The sequence below is a fragment of the Clarias gariepinus genome, chromosome 11 (genome assembly GCF_024256425.1).
Source record: "Clarias gariepinus isolate MV-2021 ecotype Netherlands chromosome 11, CGAR_prim_01v2, whole genome shotgun sequence".
NCBI classification, from domain to species: Eukaryota; Metazoa; Chordata; class Actinopteri; order Siluriformes; family Clariidae; genus Clarias; species Clarias gariepinus.
The window spans coordinates 30493790-30517391 of record NC_071110.1 but is presented as its reverse complement, the minus strand read 5'-3'; the positions used below and the strand labels follow the sequence as shown (position 1 = coordinate 30517391).

General features: G+C 37.9%; 1 protein-coding gene across 1 annotated transcript; it reads right to left on the bottom strand.

Moving 5' to 3' along the window:
• Positions 1–124: 124 nt before the first annotated feature.
• Positions 125–23141, bottom strand: LOC128533058 (NADPH oxidase 4). The gene is made up of 18 exons (XM_053507260.1): positions 22917–23141; positions 19206–19301; positions 18043–18153; positions 17771–17855; positions 13545–13642; positions 13397–13424; positions 13215–13287; positions 11651–11731; positions 11403–11574; positions 11091–11255; positions 10920–10982; positions 10702–10762; positions 10482–10560; positions 7535–7654; positions 2826–2934; positions 1682–1750; positions 1440–1540; positions 125–473 (listed from the first exon to the last, which is right to left on the bottom strand). Exons 1-18 carry the CDS (start codon positions 22971–22973, stop codon positions 353–355), a joined length of 1689 nt encoding a protein of 562 aa, XP_053363235.1. The 5' UTR covers positions 22974–23141; the 3' UTR covers positions 125–352.
• Positions 23142–23602: the final 461 nt, after the last annotated feature.

Sequence of the window (23602 nt, the reverse complement as noted above, 5' to 3'; positions counted from 1 at the left end):
AAATTTGACAAAAGAAGGAGTTTGGACTGCGTCAGGAGTCAGGAGTGTGTACTGAGGGTCGCTCTGACTCTGTGTTACTAGACGTTCATCTTTCTTAAAAAGTTTTCAAACTGTAAAAAAGTACAAAAATCTTAAATAATCTACAAAACAGTAACATTTTTATACATACACTCAAATCAACATCAACATTTAAATACATAAAGAGTAACAATTAAACAGAAAACTTTAATAAAATGTTCTTAAAAAATCCTTTGGTTGTAAAAGATTCTCTCTTGGTTAACGTGGTGGAAATTCGGGGAAAGTGTCCAGTTTTCATCTCTTGAGCTTTGTTTGAAATCTCATTCAGGGAGTGTTAGCTGAACGACTCTTTGTTGTACTCGAAGACGGTCGTCGAAGACGAGAACGAGTTACAAAGTCTGTGTAGCTCTCTGGAGACATTTTTAGGGCCACAGCTGAACACGCCCACTTTCTTACTGTGAAATAATCATCAAAGGAAAAAAAACATTAAGCGAGTGGAACACCTGATCCTTGAAAACAGACGGATAATTTGTCGCCAATTTGTGGAAGAGACGCGTTTCGATGGTGTCCAAGCACTAGTGAGACACTGGGATAAGTGCATTAGTGTAGCAGGGGATTATATAGAGACATATATAAAGTTCCCACTCAGAGTTTTTACTCTCATAACTGTTCTGTATCCTTGTTTTAACTGATAATAACTTGTACACCACAAGAGGGAACACTTGCAAATTTGAATAAGAACAGACAGAAAAGCAGTAACGTTCACAGCCTTTTGTGTTAAAAGTATTTGTACTTCAGTAATTTTTCCCCATAATTTGTTGGGATTGTGCTTGTAGAACCATTTAAGTAAAACTTATACTGATTAAAAACATGCTTCTCATTACATCCATCCATCCATCCATCTTTAACCGCTTATCCAAAGTCGGGTCGCGAATACTAAATATTCAGTATTCATTACTAAATACTAATTTTTTGTGTATTAATTGTTAACTGCTCATCAGTGCCTTGTCTGTATATTTACTGTTGTAAACTCAGGACAGATCTGATAAACTGGAAAGTAACTGGAAAGTTAAAGAAAGGTTTGAATTCAGTGATGGTTCAGTGATGGACCTTCACCCTTGTCTTGCTCATCAGGGACAATCTAATCATTATGATTTATAAATTATTTATTATTTAGTTTTCCTGGAATTTAATATAAAGATCTTAAATATTATTTTCTCACAGGTCAAAACTGTCCAGGTGATGATCATGAATCCATATGATTATATAAATTGTCCAGTAGATTAATAAAAGTAATTATTTAATTTCTCATGATAGTGATTAGGTTTTTTGTAAACATTATCTCTATAGACTCATACAAAACAGATTTATTCTGTAAGTACAGTATATTCTGTTCCTAATCTGCTAGTTACAGTACTCACTGCTGATTGGCTTTTCCTATCTCTTCAAAGAGCAGCTGCCACCTGGGTCGACCAATCACAAGCCTGGAACTCAGGGGGCGGTACTTTTCCTCTGAGAGGTTCTTTCGAATCAAAATTAAAAGACGCAAATTATTAATCATTATAAATATTAATATCAAATTATAATTATATAATAATGACAGTTTTTTTATTTGTGTGTGTGTGTGTGTGTGTGTGTGTGTGTGTGTGTGTGTGTGTGTTACCTGCAGCTTGTGTGTACTAGTGAGAAAAAGACGAATATTCAGGAAATCCGGTCGATTCTCTTCCCACAACTACAGAGAGAATTAACAGAGAGACAAATGTAGAAAACAGACTTAGACTCAGACAGATGCAGAGAGCGAGAGAGACACTAATACAGAGAGAAAGGACTGCAGTAATGAATTACTTTACACAGCAGGTGGCAGTATAGACCATAACAAAGAACAAACAGCAGCACATACTGTAAGCACTGTACAGTATACACACACTGATGTATATATGGGGTTTTTGGTAGGTATTTATTACCGCATACCAGGGGTCACCCAGTCACTCCTATTCTGCCTTGACAGGTTCCTTTAAAGTGATGACATGAGAGTCAAATCACTCCGTGAAAATATTCTCTAGTACATGCTTTTAGTGATTTTCAGTCGGGTTAAGGCCAGGAGCGCTCTTTCACACTCCGAGTCCTGGACTATGCCCGTTTGATCAGGGAAGAAAAACTCCATAGATGTGATAACCTGGTGATTCAGTACATTCAGGTCGTCAGCCGGCTTCATTTTATCGCCCCATAACGTTGCTGAGTCTCGACCTGAGCGACTAAAGAGTATAACCCAGATCATAACACTGTCTCCAGAGACTCGTACAGTGGACACTATGCATGATGGGAGCATCGCTTCATGAGCTTCCCTTCTCACCCTGACACGCCCATCCCTCTGGAATAGGATCAATCTGGACACATCAGGTCACATGACCTTTTTCCATCACTCCAAAGTCCAATCTTATCAAACTGAAGCTTTTTTTTTTTGATGAGTCTCACTAACAAGTGGTTTTCTTATGGACACACAGCTGTTTAATGCCAGTCCTGTGAGTTCTCATCACAATAGCTTCGATTTCTATATTTATTATATTAACTTCCCCACGTGTTTAAGAAATAATTGATTTTGTGGTGTTTACTGTTCCACACTCTCCTTCCAGTTTGTAATAAGGTGCTGAAGGATTCTTAACCCAGTTCCATTCATTTCACTAATCTCCTTTTAATACACAATAATTTGGACTTTTTGAAACACAGTAACTTTTAAGGCTTTCTTATTTAAAGAAATATATGTGTGTGTGTGTGTGTGTGTGTGTGTGTGTGTGTGTGTGTGTTACCTTGTGATATAAACTACACAGCAGTTCAGCGAACCAGTAGAAACACTCCAGCTCTCGACACACCCACACAAAGTAGAGTCTCTGCAGCTTATAGTGACGCCAGTCATCACTGCCTCACACACACACACACACACACACACACACACACACACACACAAATAAATGGATAAATTATTATCATTTAAATTAGACATAAACACAACGTGGAATAACTCATTAACGCAACAATTTCAACACATCCTGTAATATTTTTTCATGAAATTTTGGCACGTACATAAACTAAGATTAAATAAAGATGGAAGATCTTTACTTAATATGTCTGGAAGGAGTCTCCAGTGTCAGTGTCACGATAGGTAATTTTAGACCCCTTTTAAGGAGTGCTCAAGCACCTCTAAATGTAATCTTAAAAACAGCCATAAAAATATTGCATCATTATCGTCTACAATTATTTTAAACGCTGTAATGTTTCAGTTTAATCTGCGTAGATTTAGCCCTAAATATTTCAAGCTGAATATTGTTCACCTTAAGGTGGTGGTGTTGTATAGCGAAGCTTCACACAGACTTCCCATTATGCACCATTGATTTGTATCGTGCTCAGAAATAATTGCTCCCCTCTCCGCGCTCGACCAACGTTCACATTATTTTTGTTCTCCTTCCTCGGGTACAGTTGCGTATTTACACTCTCCAATACAGCAGATTGGTTTGTGAGAGAAGAAGAGATGGAGAAAGTAAACTTTCGCACTATACCTATTATTACTGATAGGGAGGAATTAAACAGCGCACGCAAAGCAGGAAGATATTTCTTACTAAAAACACAAGTCCAGCCTTCGGAGCTATTTCAAGAAGAAAAACCAAATAAATGTCTGGCTAGTCAAGTTAGGGTTCTGTTGCTCCCTCAGTTCAGTTCATATAGGCTTCACTGACATGACCACGTCGCCTGATTTTGAAAATAAAGAAACAAAGACAGTAGATTTAACAATGTCGGGACAGGAACAAGAGAAAGAACCGAGTCTGAGGTTCGCCAGGCCATGCTGATGTTGCAGTGGATAAACTATGCCATCTTTGTACTGTATAAGCCTGGATTGTGCAACCTCTCTCTCTTTCTCTCACTCTCTCCCATATGTTTTTGTGCCTCTGCGTGTGTGTACACGTGTAAATGCTAACTAAAGTTACACTGGGACAGAGACTGAGGTGAACTGCAAGGAAATGTAAGAAGACGAATGTGTGTATGTGAATGTGTGTATTAAAGAGAGAGATAGACACAGAGTGTTCATTAATTCTAAAGGTAAATATATCCGCCCCAATCCACTGATGATAAATATCAATACAGTTCAATTTGATTTGTATAGCGCTTTTGACAATGGTTGTCGTTGCAAAGCAGCTTTACAGAATCAAAAGAATCTAAATTAGGGAAATCAGTATGAAATGTGTGAGAAAATATGTATGAATCAGAATTATCAGATTGTCCCCGATGAGCAAGACGAGGGAGACGGTGATGGAGATGGAGGATGAGGCTGAAAGTTTAGTAAAAAAAAAAAAAAAACTGAGAATTTCGGTCCTACTGCAGTCTCACAAAAAAAAAAAAAAGAAAAAGAAAAAAAGTCAAGCCTCAGGAAAGTTTGACAATGATCTTTTCAACAGCTAGAAATACCCTCGGACACGACCAACAATTACATTCACATTTACAGCATTTAGCAGATGCCAAACACTGCTGGGAACGGATTTTTTAAACATAAACAAATAGGTCTTTAGTCATCAGCTAAAGTTTGCCAGTGATTCATCTGTATAGACATCAAGAGGAGGTTTATTTCACCACCCGAGTGCCAGAACAGAAAGGTCTACATGCGTTTCTCCATCCCTGAGAGATGCTGGGACCAGTCGGGCAGAGCTGGCAGATCGGAGGGAACGGGGTACAGTGTGGATAAGGAGGGATAAGTGCCATTTTTATCTTTGAAGGCAAGCAGGTTCAACAAATGGCTTAATGTCCAGTATTCTTAAAGGTATCCTTGCAGTGATGTTATAGTCCAATATAGTAGGTGGTGATATAGTTTACATAACCTTAGCAGTCTGTACTCAAGTGGGAAGAAATGGGAAAGAATAAGTAGTTATTGAATTGTTAGGTGGTTGTATTGTAAGTGTGATCAGTGCTACTGGACAAGTGATTATATTTACAGCTATTCTAGATTCTGCTTGGTCAGACGGTGTTGATTTATTTCCTATAACATCTGATCTGACAGGAACTCCTGCTGTAATTCAACGTTACAAATTCTGATAGCCAAAAGACAAGAAAGTCCCATCGATAGGCCAGATCTAGTGCCATCTAACTAAATCAGCAGTTAATATGTATAATAGTCAGTTACTTACTAATTCTAATGGAATTTAGGCTTTAAGCTACATTTACTCTACATCTATCGACAGTGAATTGAACAATTGGAACAAACAAAGATTCATCTTAGGTGCCTTTTTTCTGTAGATGGATATACGAAGGTTTTCTTGAAAGAAAACAACCAGGATCAGGTCAGGTGAGAGAACAAACGTCAAAATGATGTTACCTCTGTGCATTGGCCAGAGCTAGAAAAATGTTATGACTTGATATAGAGCAATAACATGGAAAACTTTTATGGAATATCAATTCTCTGTTTCGTTGTTAACTTTTGGTGGAAGAGGAGGATGGTGATAGCAGAAAAAGAGAAATAATAATATATAATATAATAATAATAAATAATATAATAAAAAAAATGGTAATAATATTTTGGCGTTAATCAAAAAAGTATATTAAAATAATACATTAACAATAATCAATCATTTATATTTATCAATTATAATTTATCCTAGAATCGCTCCCCTTTTTTTTTTTGCTTGTTGTTTTTTGTTGTTGTTGTTGCTGCTTGTTTGAAATGGTTGAACATCTAAACATTAACTTCTACGACCTTCCCGTCTTCACTCAACCCAGCGGGAACAGGACGCATCTGGATCGTGTCAGTGGAACACAATGAGCACAGAGGATGTTAGACATAAGCCTGGATTTTATTACATCACTTGGTGAAAAACCTCCCTGAGACACACACACGTACACACACATATACAACTTACATACACTGCACACAAACACAAGTAAACACACACACACAACAACCACATAGACACACAAATATAAGCCTACACACAAAACATGAATGAAACACACATGAAGGTAAACATACACACACAAAGGTACAGTCACATACGTAAAACATACACGGGTAAAAACACACACAGACAGGTAGACACAACACAAACACACTTGTATACACAGAGACAAGGATATGGAACTCCAAAGTGTTCAAAATTAAATAAATAAATAGGACATGATGAAATAAATCACTCTATGATGATGATGATGATGATGATGATGACCAGCACCTCTCCCCTTCTGTACCCGAGCCAAGTGAAAATCAACTGGACAGATAAACTGGAATAAACTCAGAGGCTCATTTTAATTATTATTGCAGACAATATTAATTCAAAATAAGGCTGAGAAAATATTATTTTGAAATAATATTGACAACAATAATAATTACTAGCATGAGCTGAAGATGCTACGGATTTTATTCCAGCTTACCGGTTCAGTTTGATTGGCAGAAGGTGTTGGTCATCATCAGCAGGCACTGGTTCATCATCACTGTCCCCCCCCCCCCCCCCGCCCCTCCAAATATACACTACCATTCAAAAGTTTGGGGTCACTTGCAAATTTCTTTGTTTTTGTTTTGATTTATTTTCTACATTCTACAACAATACTAGGGATTTCAAGGCGTTATGAAGTCTTTACAGAGCAGAAGTGGCAGAAACATCTCACCATTAACTGTTCAAAGGAGATTAATGCATTTTTTGGACGCCTTCAGCATTCCTTTACAATGTAGAAAGAAATAAAAATCAGGAACCATCATGGAGTTAGAAAGTGACCCCAAACATTTAAACGGTAGTGTGTGTTCAGTGATACTTCAAATAATATACTTAAAAAGTATTTATTTCTGTATTGCGTTATATTTTTATACTAGTAAGTTGTGTGCTAAGTCAAAAGTCACGGAAGATGGCGGACTGGTGTGAACTTCAGGCAGTTCTGCTCATTTTAGCAGATCAGATAGAGAGGGATCATTTACCAGTAGACACTGTACTGCCACCTACTGCACAGAATACGTATTGCACCATTAGACCTAACTCGATACTTCATGCGCTATTACTTACGTCTGAATAAAGGAGCAACCAATCACACAGCTGACTCCGCCCTATCGCTCTTGATTGACAGAACGACTCATTCTGCTGCAAAGTCGCATTATGAAATTAGTAGGCCATCGTGAAAGATGGAATTTTGAAATAAAAACAGCATGAATTAAATAAAATGCCTCTACAATAATCTCTGTTATTGGAAAAAATAATGACCATAAAATATTATTTCATAATAATAAGTAAATTTATATAGCAGAGAGCAATATATTTCACATTAATAAGGTTTTTTTAAAAATATGTTCCATTATTTCACAATATCATTCTCATATTACATATATGTGTCTAAATTATTCATAGAGCGATTTATTTCATCATGTCCTATTTATTTAGTTAATTTTGAACATTTTGGAGTTCCATACAAAGAAACACACACACACACAAGTGCATTCACTGGTAAAGACAAACAAGTTAACACAGTCCACCAAGGTGTGTGTGATACTCACAGCAGAGCGTGCAGAACACAAGCGAAGGGTGTAACACCGATCCCACCAGCCACACACACACTCACATCGTAACGAAACACCTCCTCGGACGGACTGCCGAATGGACCGTCCACGTATAACCTGGGAGGCGGAGTCACAAGAAACAATCAGAACAAATCACCACACCTGGCACAAGAGATGAAGGGAGTACCCACTCTCTCACACACACACACACACACACTTCCTGAACATGATAATACTTCCAAAGCACACACACCACACAGTTTACAAACAGAAATGTACATTGTTGATATTGTAGCCCTGACTTACTCCTGCCTTTCCTCCTAAAGAGAGACTGGCTCGGATTCCCGGAGGTGCTACTGATGAAGAAGAAGACGAGCACTCGAGCTTACAGACCCAAGTCAACAGATCTATCGTAGAATGTACTTTTTTAAAATGAGGGAACCTGACCCAAGACCAGCGGCAAAAACTAAGAGAACTCTTTGATCAATTCTGGGACGTATATTTGTCAGACACATGCTGCAGAAAGAAACCAGACACCTGTTGGTATGATTCTGCACCAATGTCCACTGCCAAACTATAGTGGAGGAAAATGTTGGCCAAATGTTGCAACGTACTGTAGGATCACTGAACAGCCCACCATCCCTTGTTCCTGGGATGAACAAGGAGATTTAACCAAGGGTTACTGGCAAGTGACACTGAAGGAGGAAGCCAAGCCAAAAATCTGCACCAGTATCAGGTTCTCCCTCACAGAAGTAACATTCCTTTACCCCTACATCATTTTGCCACAGTCTACCATGATGACATGGTACTCCATTTGCAAACCTGTATGACATCAAAGAAGTCCTAGAAGCACTCCATCGACAAAGGCTTTTGGCCAACCTCCGAAGTGCCACCTGGGGCTGACTGAGGCACAGTACTTGGGGCAACGTTTCAGCCAAGGGCCACTCAAACCTTATAACAGAAAAATCAAAGCCATGCAAGAATACTCTTGTCTAAACACCAACCACCAGCTATGTGCAATTTTAGGGTTGGCTAAGTACTCCAGATGGTGGGTAAAATAGACCCAGGCTTCAGAGGAGGAATTCCTGGTCCTTAAAAAGGTCCTAACAAGCCCGGGTGCAATGTTCTCCCAAGTTCTTACCCATGTTGGCCATTTCCGAGTTATTCTAACATCATCGAGTGACAGTGGTTGTTATCATCACAAGAATTCCCACTGTCCTGCCTGCCTGTCTGTGTGCTTACCAGTTTGGCACGTCTCCACATACAGCAAGCATCCCGAGCCAAGTGTCCGTTGGTTAACAATGTGCCAGCTCAACCAAACATTAGCATGGATAAGTCTGTTCGTCCTATCCCTTAAGTGTGCATCCCTGCATAAAGGGACACAGTCCAAGCCAACACTGGGGGGATCCAGCTTACATTTGTTAGCCAGTCTACCATAGGTTTGGCATGATAATGTTGTGCCTTGGTGCAATAGGACAAGGTCCGGTTCTGTTTCACTATGAAAATGTATTTCAGTATCCAAAAGCAGTTTATTCGACGTGTTATAACCGCTGAAAGTCTTTCTTCAGTTTTTTTAGCTTATACACTATTTGGTCGGTTGTTCGTGTGAAGCCTGTGACTATTAGTTCTTCTCTTATTTCCTCATACACTTTTTTTTTCTTAAAGCACTTTCCAATTTCTGCTGAATCTCAGCGAATGTCCAAAATGCCGAAAAAACGCTTTTGTTTCGTTTGCGCTCCACATTAACAGACTTTGGGTCTCCGCCATTTTTTTTAACGCTCCCTATAACTCCGCCCACAGCTCGTGACGTCACGGGTTCTCGCAACTAGACCAGCAAAGTTTAGGGGCCGGTTCGGTGCTTATTTTAGGGCACCAGCACAAATTTTTTTCTGTGGAAAAGCGCGGCACTGGTTCCAAAATTGGGAACCGGCACGGGAACCAGAGCAGTGGAAAAGGGGTATGAAAGCATTCTTATAGTCCCCAGTTATATCTGGAGAATATAAAAGGGTCTTATGACTCACCTTCTTTATGAATGCTGTTCCAAGACCAGGCTCTTATAACAGTTCGGCCACAGCCCACATGCCCCAGTCAGGAATCCGTACCTTACTCGCTCCCACTTCGTATAGGATGGTACTGTTTGTTTTTTTTCCTTCTGTGCCAATATGAACGTGTAACATCTATGACTAGAGCGGTAGTGTCCTTAAAGAGCAAAAAACCGGGCCTCGGCTCCTACCCACCCACGAGAAGAGGAACTCCAGAACTACCTCTCAAGACGTAGATTTACTTTAGTCACAAACTGCTTCAATGAATGGCTAAAGCCAAAGAGATAAAATGGCTGAATTATCCGTTTTTTTCCCTCCAGGACTTAAACCCAGGTCCAGCATCAAGCAGGGGCACCATATGGGACGGTCTATCTAGGAGGTGTGCTTTAGGGACAATGCCACTGGAAGAGTCGAACAAGATCGGACTCGCCACCTACTGAAGACGTGCAGAAAGGACACCATTGTCTTGGCCTAACTATGGCTACATGACTACCGGGCGGGGTAATTAACTGCAAACATGTCGGCTTCACTAAACACCAGAACAATAATTCTTTTCCCTCTGCCAGTTACAACAAATTAAACACACACACACACACACATATTGCATGTTAAAGTGACTGGGGACTGGATGAGGGAGGCAAAACAAGAACACGCACGAACACACATATACAATGTGGAAGCAGATGAGTTTCCATGAGTCATTCTCATTGTTCACTGTTCACAAGACTCTCTCTCTTACACACACACACACACACACACACACACACACACATTCCAGATGTTTACACAGTCTAATCCGAAAGTGCCGAAGAAGTCAGTAGGTCATATCTTTTCCATTCTCATAAAGATTAGAGGAACACACACACACACACACACACACACAGAAACACAAAAGAACATACCTGGGGTATCTCTGCTGATGCATCATGGGAAGGATCTCAGAGGGTTCTGACTCAGGAGTTAATAGCTGTGAAAAACATTCTAGAGAGACAAAGACAGACAGAGAGACAGAGACAGAGACAGAGAGAGAGAGGGAGAGACGTAGGGTGACATAGGGTCATTACATCATACAAAAAAAAAGGGGAATGACTCTGTGTGTGTGTTTGTGTCTATCTGTCTCACTCGTCCAGTCACCAAGCACTCGAATATGAATCCCAAATGTGTCTTTGTTCTGTGTTGGACACTGAAGAGCAAAAATATAGAGTGAGTCTCACACACACACACACACACACACACACACACACACATATAAAAAAAGTCCCAAGTTATCTACAGAATCATTACATCATCATCGACACAAGTAATCACAAACACACACACACACACACACACACACTCACCGCAGTCAGCGTGAATGCATGGTTTTCGAATGATGATACACTCGGGCAGTTCAGCAAAATGTACTAAAAACACAAACACACACATACACACACACACACACACACACATAAGGAATAAAGGCAAGTTTTGAGACATTAACATTATGCACATTTAATAGGGGCGGGGCTTACTTGTCCTGGGCGGGGCTTAAAGCCACTCTTCAGCATGCGCACCTCGATGACATCACAGAGGTGCCTGGTGACCGATACCACGGTAACAGGAGCGCTGCCTCTCACATAGCGATACACTCTCTCTGCACAATACAGGCAGAGTGGAGCCGAGACCCACAACCACGTCTACACACACACACACACACACACACACACACACACTCAGAGTATTAAATTAATTATATATCATAGGCAGGACATTCTATGTATTCAAGTGGATACTGTGTTGTTTTTGATTATACCACACACACACACACACACACACACACACACCTCGGGGGAGTGACGTTTAAAATTGGCCTCTTCGCTACACAGTGTAGAGAAGTTTTGTGATGACTCCGCCCCCTTTTCATCTTTCACCGTCGGTTCAGTTGGATGCGTCTGATTGGTCATGACGCAGCCTGGTGGGTGGGCCTCCATGTTCGTCTGGTACTTTACGACCCCTCTGCGGAACAGGAAGGTCACATGTGTGTGTGTAGGTGTGTGTAGGTGTGTGTGTGTGTGTCTGGAAAAGGTCTTACCCCAGTCCATGCAGCATCAGGATGATGTAGAAGACGATAAAAATGTTGTGAGTGTACCAGAAGATCTCATAGCTGCACACTCTGCAGACACACACACACACACACACACACACACAAACAAACAAACATGAATGAAAAAATCAATCAATTAAAAAAGTGATAAAAATATATATTTATTTAGAAACCAGAAGAAAAGAAACTGAACAAGGATAAAGTACTGACAAAAAAAGGTAAAACTTTGTCTTAAAGTAAAATAAATTATGAATTAAAGAAGGACGTAAAGAGAATTATGAATAAAATAATAAAGTTTAAATACATAAATAAAAAAAATTAATAAAAAAAGAAAAAAACTGCGGAGAAAAAGTAACAAGAAACAAAGAAAGAAATTGGAAGAGAAAGAAATAATGGATTCAAGAAAAGAATGACCAATTAGAGGGCATAAAGTAGAAGAAAGTATAATGAAAGAAAGTACATAAAAAAGAAAAAAAAAACATCATAAAAATAAATATCAAGAAATGTAATGAAGGAAGAAAAACCAAAAGAAATAAAGAACAGGAGCAGATGAACCATACACAAACAAGAATGAAAAACCTTGGATTAAATTTCTTTAAATAATCCTAAAAAGTATATTTTTTCAAAAACACGACATTAAGAAAGAAAAGTAGAATGGAGTAAAGGTTAAAATAAAGAACAGTTTATATAAAAATAAAGAAAGAGGGAGAGACTGAGGGTATCTCTATGTGAAGTGATGAGGGGAAGTGGGTGAGTGCACATTGAGAACAGAGCTGAAGTGGAAATAAAAGAGCCTTCAATCCTAACTCCTCAAGAGGGCGAGAGTTAAGTGCCCTTCAGAGAGCCCTGGGGTTAGGGGACGTGGCTTATTGAGGACAAGAGCAGGTCACTGAGTCCTATGAAACACTCATCACACTGCAATTTGCAAACAGCCACAAGCCAGAAAACACGCTTCAATCAAAGAACAGTGCTCTCAAAGACACTGTGAGTGTCACTGTGTGTGTGTGTGTGTGTGTGTGTGTGTGTGTGTGTGTGTGTGTGTGTGTGTGTGTGTGTGTGAAAGAGAGAGAGAGAGAGAGAGAGAGAGAGAGATCATAGCCTTGGGTCATTTAGCTTTGTGACAATTACAAGTGCCTAGTTGTAAAGAGACAGGAAGACGGAAGAGGGAGAAAAGAGGAGAAGAAAAGAAAGGACTGGGGAAATAGAAAAGGTAGAGATAAGTATAGAGAAGAGAAATGAATGAAAGAAGAAACTTAGAAGAAAGGAAAAGAAAAAGAAAAAAACAAAATGAAAAAGAAGTAACAGAAAAGATAAAAAGAAAACTAAAAGTATAATAGGGAAGGATGAGAAGAATAAAAGAAGAGACGAGTAGATTAGAGGAAGACAAAGAGGAAAAGAAAAGCTAAATCTAACCGGAGGAAAATAAAAAATAAGAATAAACAGGAAACAAAACAAAAAGAAAAACAAAAACCGATATGAACAGGAGAGAAGACAGAAAAGAAGAAAGAGAGAGAACAGAACAAAAAAATGAGGAAAAAGCAGACAGATTTACCGTATACTGTGAGAGGACGCTGTAAACATCAGGAATAAAATGAGCACCAATAGGACGCCTGTGATCCCAGGAACTGACCAATTAGAGCGAAGAAGAGAATAGTAAATCACTGGCTCCGCCCCCAAACACAATAATTCATATCTACTTCAAGGTTCTTAATAGATGTTTGATGTCTCACTCACCGGTCGTCAGAATGAGGACACGGGGATCCTGTAACAACACACACGTACACACACACACATTTATTATTACTTTCTATACATTTAACTGTTATTATTATAACTTTAAAGTGTGTGTGTGTGTGTGTGTGTGTGTGTGTGTGTGCTTTACCTGTCCCCGGTAATGTGCTACATTGAGGTCAAGAAATTCGTCTGAGAATCGTACAGAGAAGCTGACTGCGTTTACAAGGTGAGCGCTCACATGAACCACTGAGGAACACACACACACACACACACACACACACACTGAAGTAGCTGTTTAAAACCCATGAATTTTATGAGTCATTTAAACAAAAAACACAGCATTTCAGTGTTAATTAGATACGTTTGGTAGTTTTTAATACTTCAAAACCTGTAAGAAACACGGTTACTTGGGTAAAATCAGACAGCAAACGTCAATGCTTCTGAACGAGACAAATTGAGAAGTGCAGTGCCCAAAAATCAACCTGAATCAATTCAACAGTCTAGCTACCATTCACAGCTGTTTTTTTGCTTTGAAATAATGTGTACTGTAGGGACGGGAATCACCAGAGGTGACCCGATACGATATTATTGTGATACCTAGATGCTGATTGGATACGTTGTTTATAGTGATGCGCGGGTCGTCTGGTAACTGCGGGTAACCCGCGGGTCGGGTTGGGGCGGGTAGAAAAATTGTCTTGTTATTAATATGACCTGATTTATCATTCATATTCATAATCATATGTTGTTGGGCGATGTTTCCAAGCACTTTCAGGCTGAAATAACAGCTGTTTTTATTTGAATTACAATGCCTAGTATGTCTATTTAATGGTCGCGGGTGCGGGGCGGGTTGTAAAAATAGATACAGCGGTGCGGGCCGGGCCGAATAATTTCATAAAAGCGGGACCCGCGGGTTGGAAAAATACCCGACCCGCGCCTCACTAGTTGTTTAGTTCTTTGCCGAATTCCATCCATTCTGAATCACTGATTTGTATATTTGAAAACTGCAAACATACAGATTGTTCATGTGATGATTTAAAGGAATATATCAGGGTTCTTTTTTTGAGTCTGTCTATTAAACATACAGTATAATAAAGGTACTTACTGTACCAAAGGTCTTGGCCTGGCTAGTTCTGGGAAAAGCATTTAATTTGTACTAAATACAGTGTAACTTTGAAAGATACTATCTTGATTTAGCTCAATGGGACTGCAGAAACTTAATATGAGTCACAGCTAAAATTTGGAATGTACTTCTGCATGTTGTAGAATTTGGCCCTGATTACTGTACTTACATTGTACTCAAGTTCCAGGTGACAAACACTGCGGTCAGTATGCAGGAAAAAAAATTATGACCGGACCTACTGTGATTTATTTATATGTACCTCAATTTTGACTTCTGAGCTATCGCTTCATGCTAGTCCACACTCCACACTGGCCTGGTTTCCGAGAACTTGTACATTTACCTTCTAAAGTTGAAGGCACCAATTCAGAATTGTTACCTGATTGCGCTTTAAGCTAAATCTTTTTAGCTAGCTGAATAAAAACAAAGCATTCCACAGCTGTTAGCGATTACAAAGTGTTAAGCGTAAAATGTTCGATAAACGTCTCATTAATGTAGCGAAGATATTATATTGTGTCTTTTAATACTATGTTTTTCTATATACTTATTTGCTATCTGCAGAAAGTTAGCTAGCGGACTGATAAACTAGCAAATACTAGTTAATGACTAAACAAGTAAATACACAAATATTACACGTGCAGAGTGTTAAAAATATCATGTAGGAATTAGATCCTGAACAACTGGATGGAAAATAAAAAGGAAAAAAAGGTTTATATTTTTATACAGTATGTGATCATTTTTATGTGCCAATGTCCAAAAAGAATTTATGAGAAACCTATAAATGTAGCATGAAAACCTTAGCTGATATCAATGTAAGCATCAAACAAATTAGCCTCTATCAGAATAGCAGATATGTATTCTTATGTTTGGCTGTGTGCTAAACACCATGGGTCTGTTAGATGTTTTCTTAGAAAGGTCCTAGGGTGGGCGTGCATACACATATACACACATATACACACACACATACACACAATACCCCCTTAGGAAAAGTCTGACAGCATGCCTAAAGTATGCAGGACTTAGGATCTGTTCAACAGCTGATAATCTCTTTTTCTCTTTCTCTATCTCCCTCTCTTTCATCTTCTCTTCCTCTCACAGACTTCGTTATGGTTTGTGTCACCTTGTTGCCGTGGTGATAGGCTACCTCAGGATGTAGGAACTCTGTAATTAGAATAACACTAAAAAGTCCTGAGGTAGGAAATATAATAGAGATTCTAGTACATTCTATCAGTCTCTCTCTCCCTCTCCCTCACACACACCCACACAAACATACACACACCTGTTACCCAAGTTAAACACAGTTGGTCCACTTAGATTTCAGCACCAGCCTAAAATAATAAACTATGTTTTTTTTTTCTTCTTTTAAATCTTGGAGCTAGCTGTGTAGCATTATATTACAACCTGCTTGGAAATGGCAGCTGCTAAGACCTAAGCTCAGGTCGAATGGCGTTCTTGCGAATACTTAAAGAAAATCAAAGGAAAAAAAAAATATATATATACATTAAAATATTACACAGTACATATATATTTAAATGTACTAATATATTAGTACATGATATTAATACTAAACCAATAAATTTTAGCTAGAGTTTGGTGTATATATATTTTTTTCAGTTATCTATAGCTAGTTGTGCTAGCTGTACTATTAGCGTTTGTGACTAAAACATTGCTAAAACAAAAATGCTAAGTCACTAACTGTGGTCATTAACTGTTAGAAGCTATGATAAATAACTGGTCTTTTGGATATATATTTTTTTAAATCATGGAAAACATGTAAAAATATTATAATTATATACCTTCTTAAGCTAAATCATAAATGTTTTTAGCTATGTTAGCAAATGTGTGTTGTAACTTAGGTTAAAATTAGCTCTTTAGATTTTATTCAATTATTTATTTGGAAAACATATGTACAATTTATATAATTACATAACATTAATGCTAAATCAAAAATGTTTTATTTATTATTTATAGTTAGGTGCACTAGTTGTGTGGTAAGATATTTTACTCAGTGTTTAATTAGATGTTGAATGACCAGGTTTTTCCATCTACTTCAGTACCATGACAATTAATATAAACCTCAGCATTGCGCTAACTACTCACAAATATACAAATATACAGTACAATGTTACCTATAAATATTTAAAAAATATGTAGCTATAGCTGCGTAGCATTCACATTATGTCCAGTAGCAGAATGTTAGCTAGTAAATACTAGTTTAGCAAATACGCAAATATTACATGTGTAGAATGTTTAAATAGTTGCACTGGTTCTGTGGTTAGATATTTTATTCAGTGTTTAACTAGATGCTAGTGGCTTGATTAGCCATGATACTACGTTCTATTAACGTTTCTAACTAAAAACTTGCTAAATAAAACATGCCAAGGCGCTAACTGTGGTCAGTAAATGTTAGAAGCTATGATAAACAGTCAGCCTTATGGATTTGTTTTCGATGCAGGAAAAATATGTGCAAATATAATCATATACCCTATTAATGCTAAATCATAAATGATTTAGCTATGTTAGCTAGAGTTTGTTTTAACTTAGATAGGTTATAATTAGCTCTAATAATTTGATTAAATTATTTATAGGCAATTGCGCTAGTTGTGTGGTAAAATATTTAACTTAGTGTTTAGCTATATGCTAGTGGTTTGATTAGCCCTGATACTATGTTCTATTAGTTCTATTAGATTTGATTCAATTATTTATAGCAAGTAGTAGTTAAATAGTTAAGATGTTACTAGCGCGATTAGCCCTGAAAGTATGCACTATTAGCATGTATAAAGAGGGGAAGTCAAAAAAAAAAAAAAAAGAAAGAAAGTCAGGTGCTAAGATGCCAACTGTACTGTTCATTATTAGAGGGTTGCTAGCTAGGACAGTTAATGGACAGTTGAGGCCAGTAGAGTTTACTGTGATTGTTTAGTTATAACTAGTTCTTTTATTTATTTATTCACTTTCTATGACTTAATTCTGAACAGAGTCACAGGTGCCTGGAGCCTATCCCAAAGCTAAAGGCGGAATACATCCCAGATAGGGTGACAATCCATATACAAACACAAACACACATACACACACACACACACTACAGCCAATGTCTTTGGACTGTGGAGGGAAACAGGAGTACCTGGAGGAAACCCACCAAGCACAGGGAGAACTTCCTGCAGACCTGAAGTGGGAATCGAACCCTTGACCCTGGAGGTGTAAAACCACCGTGCTGTCCTTACCTAGTTTAACTATGATTTCATCACTGTTGGACTCACCTGAGAATATGCAAATAGAGACACCACACGCCACATGGAAGGTTTTACTTTTGTCCAACAACCTGCGGAATTTTCTGCTGTTTAGCTGAAAGAGACGATAAACAGCGATAATCAGATTTCCTGATAATAGCAGTTTCAGTTTTAGCAAGATGTTGCCCTTGGACTTTTTTTATCTTACAGTGAATATCTCTCTCTCTCTCTCTCTCTCTCCCTCTCTCTGTTTGTCCGTCTCTCTCTCTCTCTCTCTCTTAGTGTCTCTCTCAGCGTCTTACCTGTGTCTGCCCCCTCAGAACGGTGAGGACAGACCTGCACATCGGCAGCAGGACGAGGCTGCAGTTCAGATTCAGGACGGATGCTGACGCTCGGCTCACACACAGTCCTGGCTACACACACACACATACACATACTGTAAATAAAAGTAAAGTTTCATTCAGACATTTACTAAAAAGGCAAGGCATCTTTACAATGATTGGCTTAGTGTGTGTGTGTGTGGGGGAGGGTTATATTGTCCAGTGTGCATAAAGTGTGTGTACATGTAGTCATATTTCATACACACTCAATTTATATTGTTTTCTTATTTGTATAGAGAATATACTGTGTGTGTGTGTGTGTGTGTGTGTGTGTGTGTGTGTGTGTGTGCGTGTGTGTGTGTGTCTAAGCCCCTCTAATATGCTATGAGTGATCTTTGGGCTCTCTTTGTAGAAGCTGACATGCTGCCACATGTTCTCTCGGCTGTAAGGAAATACTCTCTCTCTCTCACACACACACGCACACACACACTTAACTGTACAGTTAAGAGTACAATATAAATTGAGCGTGTTTAAATATGTCACATATAACATGGACACATACGTCATGCACACTGGACAATATAACACACACACATAATCCGCACATTTTACAGATAAGAAAACACATAATTTTGTGATTGTGTGTGTGTTTGTGTGTGTGTGTGTGTGTGTGTGTGTGTCTGTGATATTGGACTACATGTATGCACACACTACAGTACAAACACACAAATTTTAATTCACTTTAACTTAAATATACAGCATGTGTGTGTGTGTGTGGGGGGGGGGGGGGGGGGGGGTAGTGTGTTGTGTCTGTGTGAATTTAGATGTCTGTGACATTTGACCACACACCCACACCTTTACTCACACATTACTACACACTCTACACACACAACACACATTCCAACACCTTCCTCCCCATACCTCAATTTAAGTTGACATTGATTGTGTGTGTGTGTGTGTGTGTGTGTGTGTGTGTGTGTGTGTGTGTGTGTTGGTGGGAGTGTTAATTTAACTTTTAAACACTCTACACTTTTTAGACACTCTACACACATCACAAATAACCACACATACCCCAGCATACCTTAGTCAAAGTTGACACAGAGTATGTGTGTGTGTGTGTGTGTGTGTGTGTGTTTCTCACTTACCCCCAGCATGTTGTGTAAGTAGTAATACTCTGGTCCGCTGCAGTATAACCTAAATGTCCTCCAGAAGATCCACGCACTCACACCTACCCATACCACCTAAACACACACATACACACACAGTGTTAGCATACACACATACAAACACTGATATTGCAGTGTGACAATTAGGCGCAAGTTTTTTTATGCTAACTTGGATTTTTGTTACAATTTCTGCATATCTGAAGGAAATGTTGATGTTCCTGATGATTTGGTCTTGTTTCCGGTGTCACTACGACTTTACATTTCTTTATTATAATCAATTTATACCATAGAATTCCCAAATCTGGTTCATCAGACAGCACATCCTAGCTGAAACTTCAGGGTGCTATCGATGCCCGTAAGTGCTGAATTATTAACACCAAGCTTTTAAGTGCCTAAGAACCTCAGCAGCGACCTCATTTCCCCTCTCGTCTGTTCCAAACACTCAGCATCAGCAGTATACTAATCACCAACTTGATCATCTGTCAGCATCTGCACCTGTTTCTCACTGGTTCATGCCTTAAGTTAGATGCTATTTTATGCTTGAATGATTCATAGGTCACTGCGTGAGTTAACAAACAAAAAAAACATTCTTCAATGTACAAACTGTACAGGTACAGGGACTGGACTGAAAATAAGAGACAAAAAGACCTCCAGGAAGCCTGGAGATGTATTCCACAAGACAACAATAAATTTACAGTACAGGAAGGTCTGGCTATTTGGAAGCAAAATATGAAACACTGACGGGTGGATTCTGTGCAGTACTGTACATATTGTGGTGTATAAGTAAACGCAGCATCTTTAGTGTTGACTTTAAATGGAATTAACATCTTCAAAGTTGAATTAACATTTCATCACATCACTGTTTTCATCTTGATCATTAACGTGTATGTGGCACATTTCTTCATTTGGACATAAAATGACTATTTTGCACTTTAGGACATGAACAATCATACTGCTTCAGTCATTATCCGTACTATAAAATATATTTGTATACTTAGAAAATTAGATTTTTTTTTTTTTTTTTTACTTTTATATTTCTCATAGTGTAATTGATCGAAAATTAAATTGTGATTATTTTGACACATATTGTGATTGCGATTTAAACTGAGATATGTAACTATTAAACATACCATTTTGTATACAAACATATTTACAGAGGCTAACAACAAATAGTGGCACAAATGATCTCATTAACCAATATTTATTTATCACCTAAAACGTATTTTAAAAATAAACAAATACTTAAATTACCGACAAACTTTACATGAGTTTTGGACTATGCATATATTACCTGTAATACATTGTTGACGTTACACTTTCCTTTTGTAATTCTTTATTGAGTAATTAAAATTTATGTTTTTTTGTTAATGGAATTTGCCGGTGAATTGTTGTTCTATCCTTTGGTAAATTTTATTATTTTAATTTGTAGGGTAATTCTACCCTGCCTGGACAAAAAAGTCATCGTTTTAGAAAAGCAAAGCAAAGAAAACACCTAAAAAGATTTAAAGTTACGGGGTTAAAAGCTCACATACAAGGATCATACAGCTGAGTGAAGCTGCAGGTAGAAATCATAAGTACAAAAACAGAGCTATGTTATAATAGTGCAGCTCAGAGCATTTCTGAACACACACAATGGATCTCTGCCCAGACTGCTGCCTAGACCCGGGAGGTAGAATATGGATGAATGGTTGGAGATGAATGGATTGATGTGTTTAAAAAGTGGAATTAGCATATAGCTAAAGCTTTACCTTCAATGTCATATAAACATCCACTCTGGCTTATTGTATTACCTTCTGAACTACATGAACAATATAATTGTTGAACTAACAATTAGCATGAACTGAATAAACACTTTTAGTACTCAAGCCTTTACATAAAGATTACAACCAATCAACAGTCAACATGTCAATGCTAATTAATAATAATAAAAGATTAGTCCATGTGCAAGTATGTATCCTCGTAGATTTGTGCTTTCTGGCACATTCTTCTCAGTTCTACAGTAAATGTCAAAAAAAAAGATCATATAATCAATTCTTAAGAAAACGTACCATATAGATGAATAGAGTTTGGATACATTTTCTGGCAGCAGCTAATTAAACCCAGTTAGAGCAAACTAGCTACAATAAAGACTATGATAAAGCACTAATTTTACACATCTAAATTCCAGTATTATAGCTGTTTAAATATTGCATCTAAGGATAAGGTGTAACTTTTCCATTTACAACCTGGAAAAATAACCATTTTCAACTTGTTAATTAATTTATACCAGCATTAGCTTTAGATCAGTTACTATTCGAACACAGTACATTGCTAGGTCTTTAACACTGAGAAAATGAATGCTTAGAGTTATCACTAACATTATCTGGCTCATTATCTACTCAATATTGTGTTGCAAACTCAGTCAAAAACCATTGAATTAGTATTTAAAGTTGCCTACAGCATAACAGACCCACTAGCTGCTCTGGCTAGCGACTGTAAAAATGCAGCTACTATATAGAGGCATTTATGTTTTTTTCCACTTTCCAATGTGAAAAATTATGTTGTTATGACTCACAAATTACAGCTGATAGTAATTACAAACACAGCAAATGTTTCTGAGTTAATTTCTTTCCTAAGAGTTCAAGGATAAACAGACTACTTAAACCCAGACAGACGCTTATTGAACTAATTTACAGTAGCTAACTGGAAAATTATTAATAAACTCATATGATATTATTATACAAATTTATTAGAAGTTGCCAGAAATTTATTTTTAGTTTTTGAGATGTTTGTTGATTTCGTTGTTTCTGTTGAACATTTTTGATATGTAACACAACTCAGCATTACCTGTTGTGTAATTGTGTTGTGAGCATACTTTTACTTTTTAAAAGAATTACATACAAATTTTAATGAACTTCTTTAAAAACTGTTATTAACTTTTTAAACTTTTTTTAGTGTTGAAGTTGGACAAATTGCAATTGACTCTTGGAAGTCACTGTTGGCTGGAGAAAATTTACTCTCATAGATAAGGAGTTTACGAAGCTTAAGTTTTCAAACCAGTTGTGTCACAGCTTTGGTTTGACCAAAAAAAAAAAAATTTCTTAAGCATCTAAATACAATATAAGTGTTCATATTAGCTGACTTGATTTTAGTTACATCGGTTTAGTGTAATCTGGAGGTAGGTTTATTAGGAACCCAGTTTACTTTTTTTAGTTATTACTGTACCTACTTAGTTGCTACTCTTGTTTGCATATTTGCACAAGTGCACTTGATGTTGTTTTTTGTATAGTTCTTAGCTAGTTTTGTAATTTGTTTTGTATGGAGCACCTCAATCCTGGAGGAACGTTGTTTCGTTTCACTTTGTACTAAACTGGTTTTGGTTGAAATTACAATTAAAAGCCTACTTGACTTGACTAGTGAACAAAACCAGCTTGTTCAACAAAGTAAAATTTACCCACTAGCTACAGTAAATGTATCAGTGAACAGCTGTGTAAAGTAAGAAGTGTTACTGTAATAGGATACTAAAGTTACATGTAATTGAAGAGGAAATATAAGTTGAATTTGAAGTTGAATTAACCTACACTGACCACTCCAGCACAGTGTGTTGCTGAATTATACATTAGTACTGTGTGGGATTAGTCATGTGTAGATGTTCATTTACTGTAAATGTGTGTGTGTGTGTGTGTGTGTGTGTGTGTGTGTGCTCTATACCAGAACGCAGTGCTTTCCTCCCTCGTTGGTCACCCAGCTCTTCAGAGACAGACCCATGTCCACAGTGCGCGAGCTCCCGGTGTGTCTGTGTTCAGACTGTGTTCGTCTGCCGTCCGGACCGGGTGCGCGCGCGCTCTCTCTCCCACTCTCTCTCCCCCTCTCGCGCTCTGTGTCTCGTGCGCCGGCCAGTCCTGCTCGAGCTTGGACTCGTCTCGAGCAATGTTGTCCCACAGTTAGAGGGTTGGAGAGAGAGAGAGAGAAAGAGAGAGAGAATAGAGGAGGAGGGGAAGAGCTCAGTGAGTTGCGGAAATGGGAAAGAACTTCCTTCGTATTGTGTGTTGTGTCAAAGTTGTTAAAGAAATTATTATTATTATTATTATTATTATTATTATTATTATTAATAATAATAATAATAATAATAATAATAATAGTTAGTAGTAGTAGTGATAGTAGTATTATGATTCTAATTATACTTCAGTATCCCAGAGTAACAAAAAGATCAAAAGATCTTTGACAAAAAAGATCTAAAAACACCAAAGCAGCAGAGTTTGTGGAAATTAATATTTGTACATGCTCAAGGTTTCTTGGTGATACATAAGTCCAGTTACAATAAAAAAAAAATTAAAAAGTTAAGTTGTAACTTGAGTTTTGACTTAACTGTATAATGACAAAGCAGAATTTACTCG

What these genes read in the sequence shown, in the direction of transcription:
- LOC128533058 (XM_053507260.1), bottom strand. Translation starts at nt 22,973, where the DNA reads ATGGGTCTGTCTCTGAAGAGCTGGGTGACCAACGAGGGAGGAAAGCAC. An exon ending in TAGCACATTACCGGGGACAG is followed by an intron (nt 13,425 to 13,544) that starts GTAAAGCACACA and finishes GTGTTGTTACAG; the next exon opens with GATCCCCGTGTCCTCATTCT. An exon ending in CTGATGCTGCATGGACTGGG is followed by an intron (nt 11,575 to 11,650) that starts GTAAGACCTTTT and finishes CCTGTTCCGCAG; the next exon opens with AGGGGTCGTAAAGTACCAGA.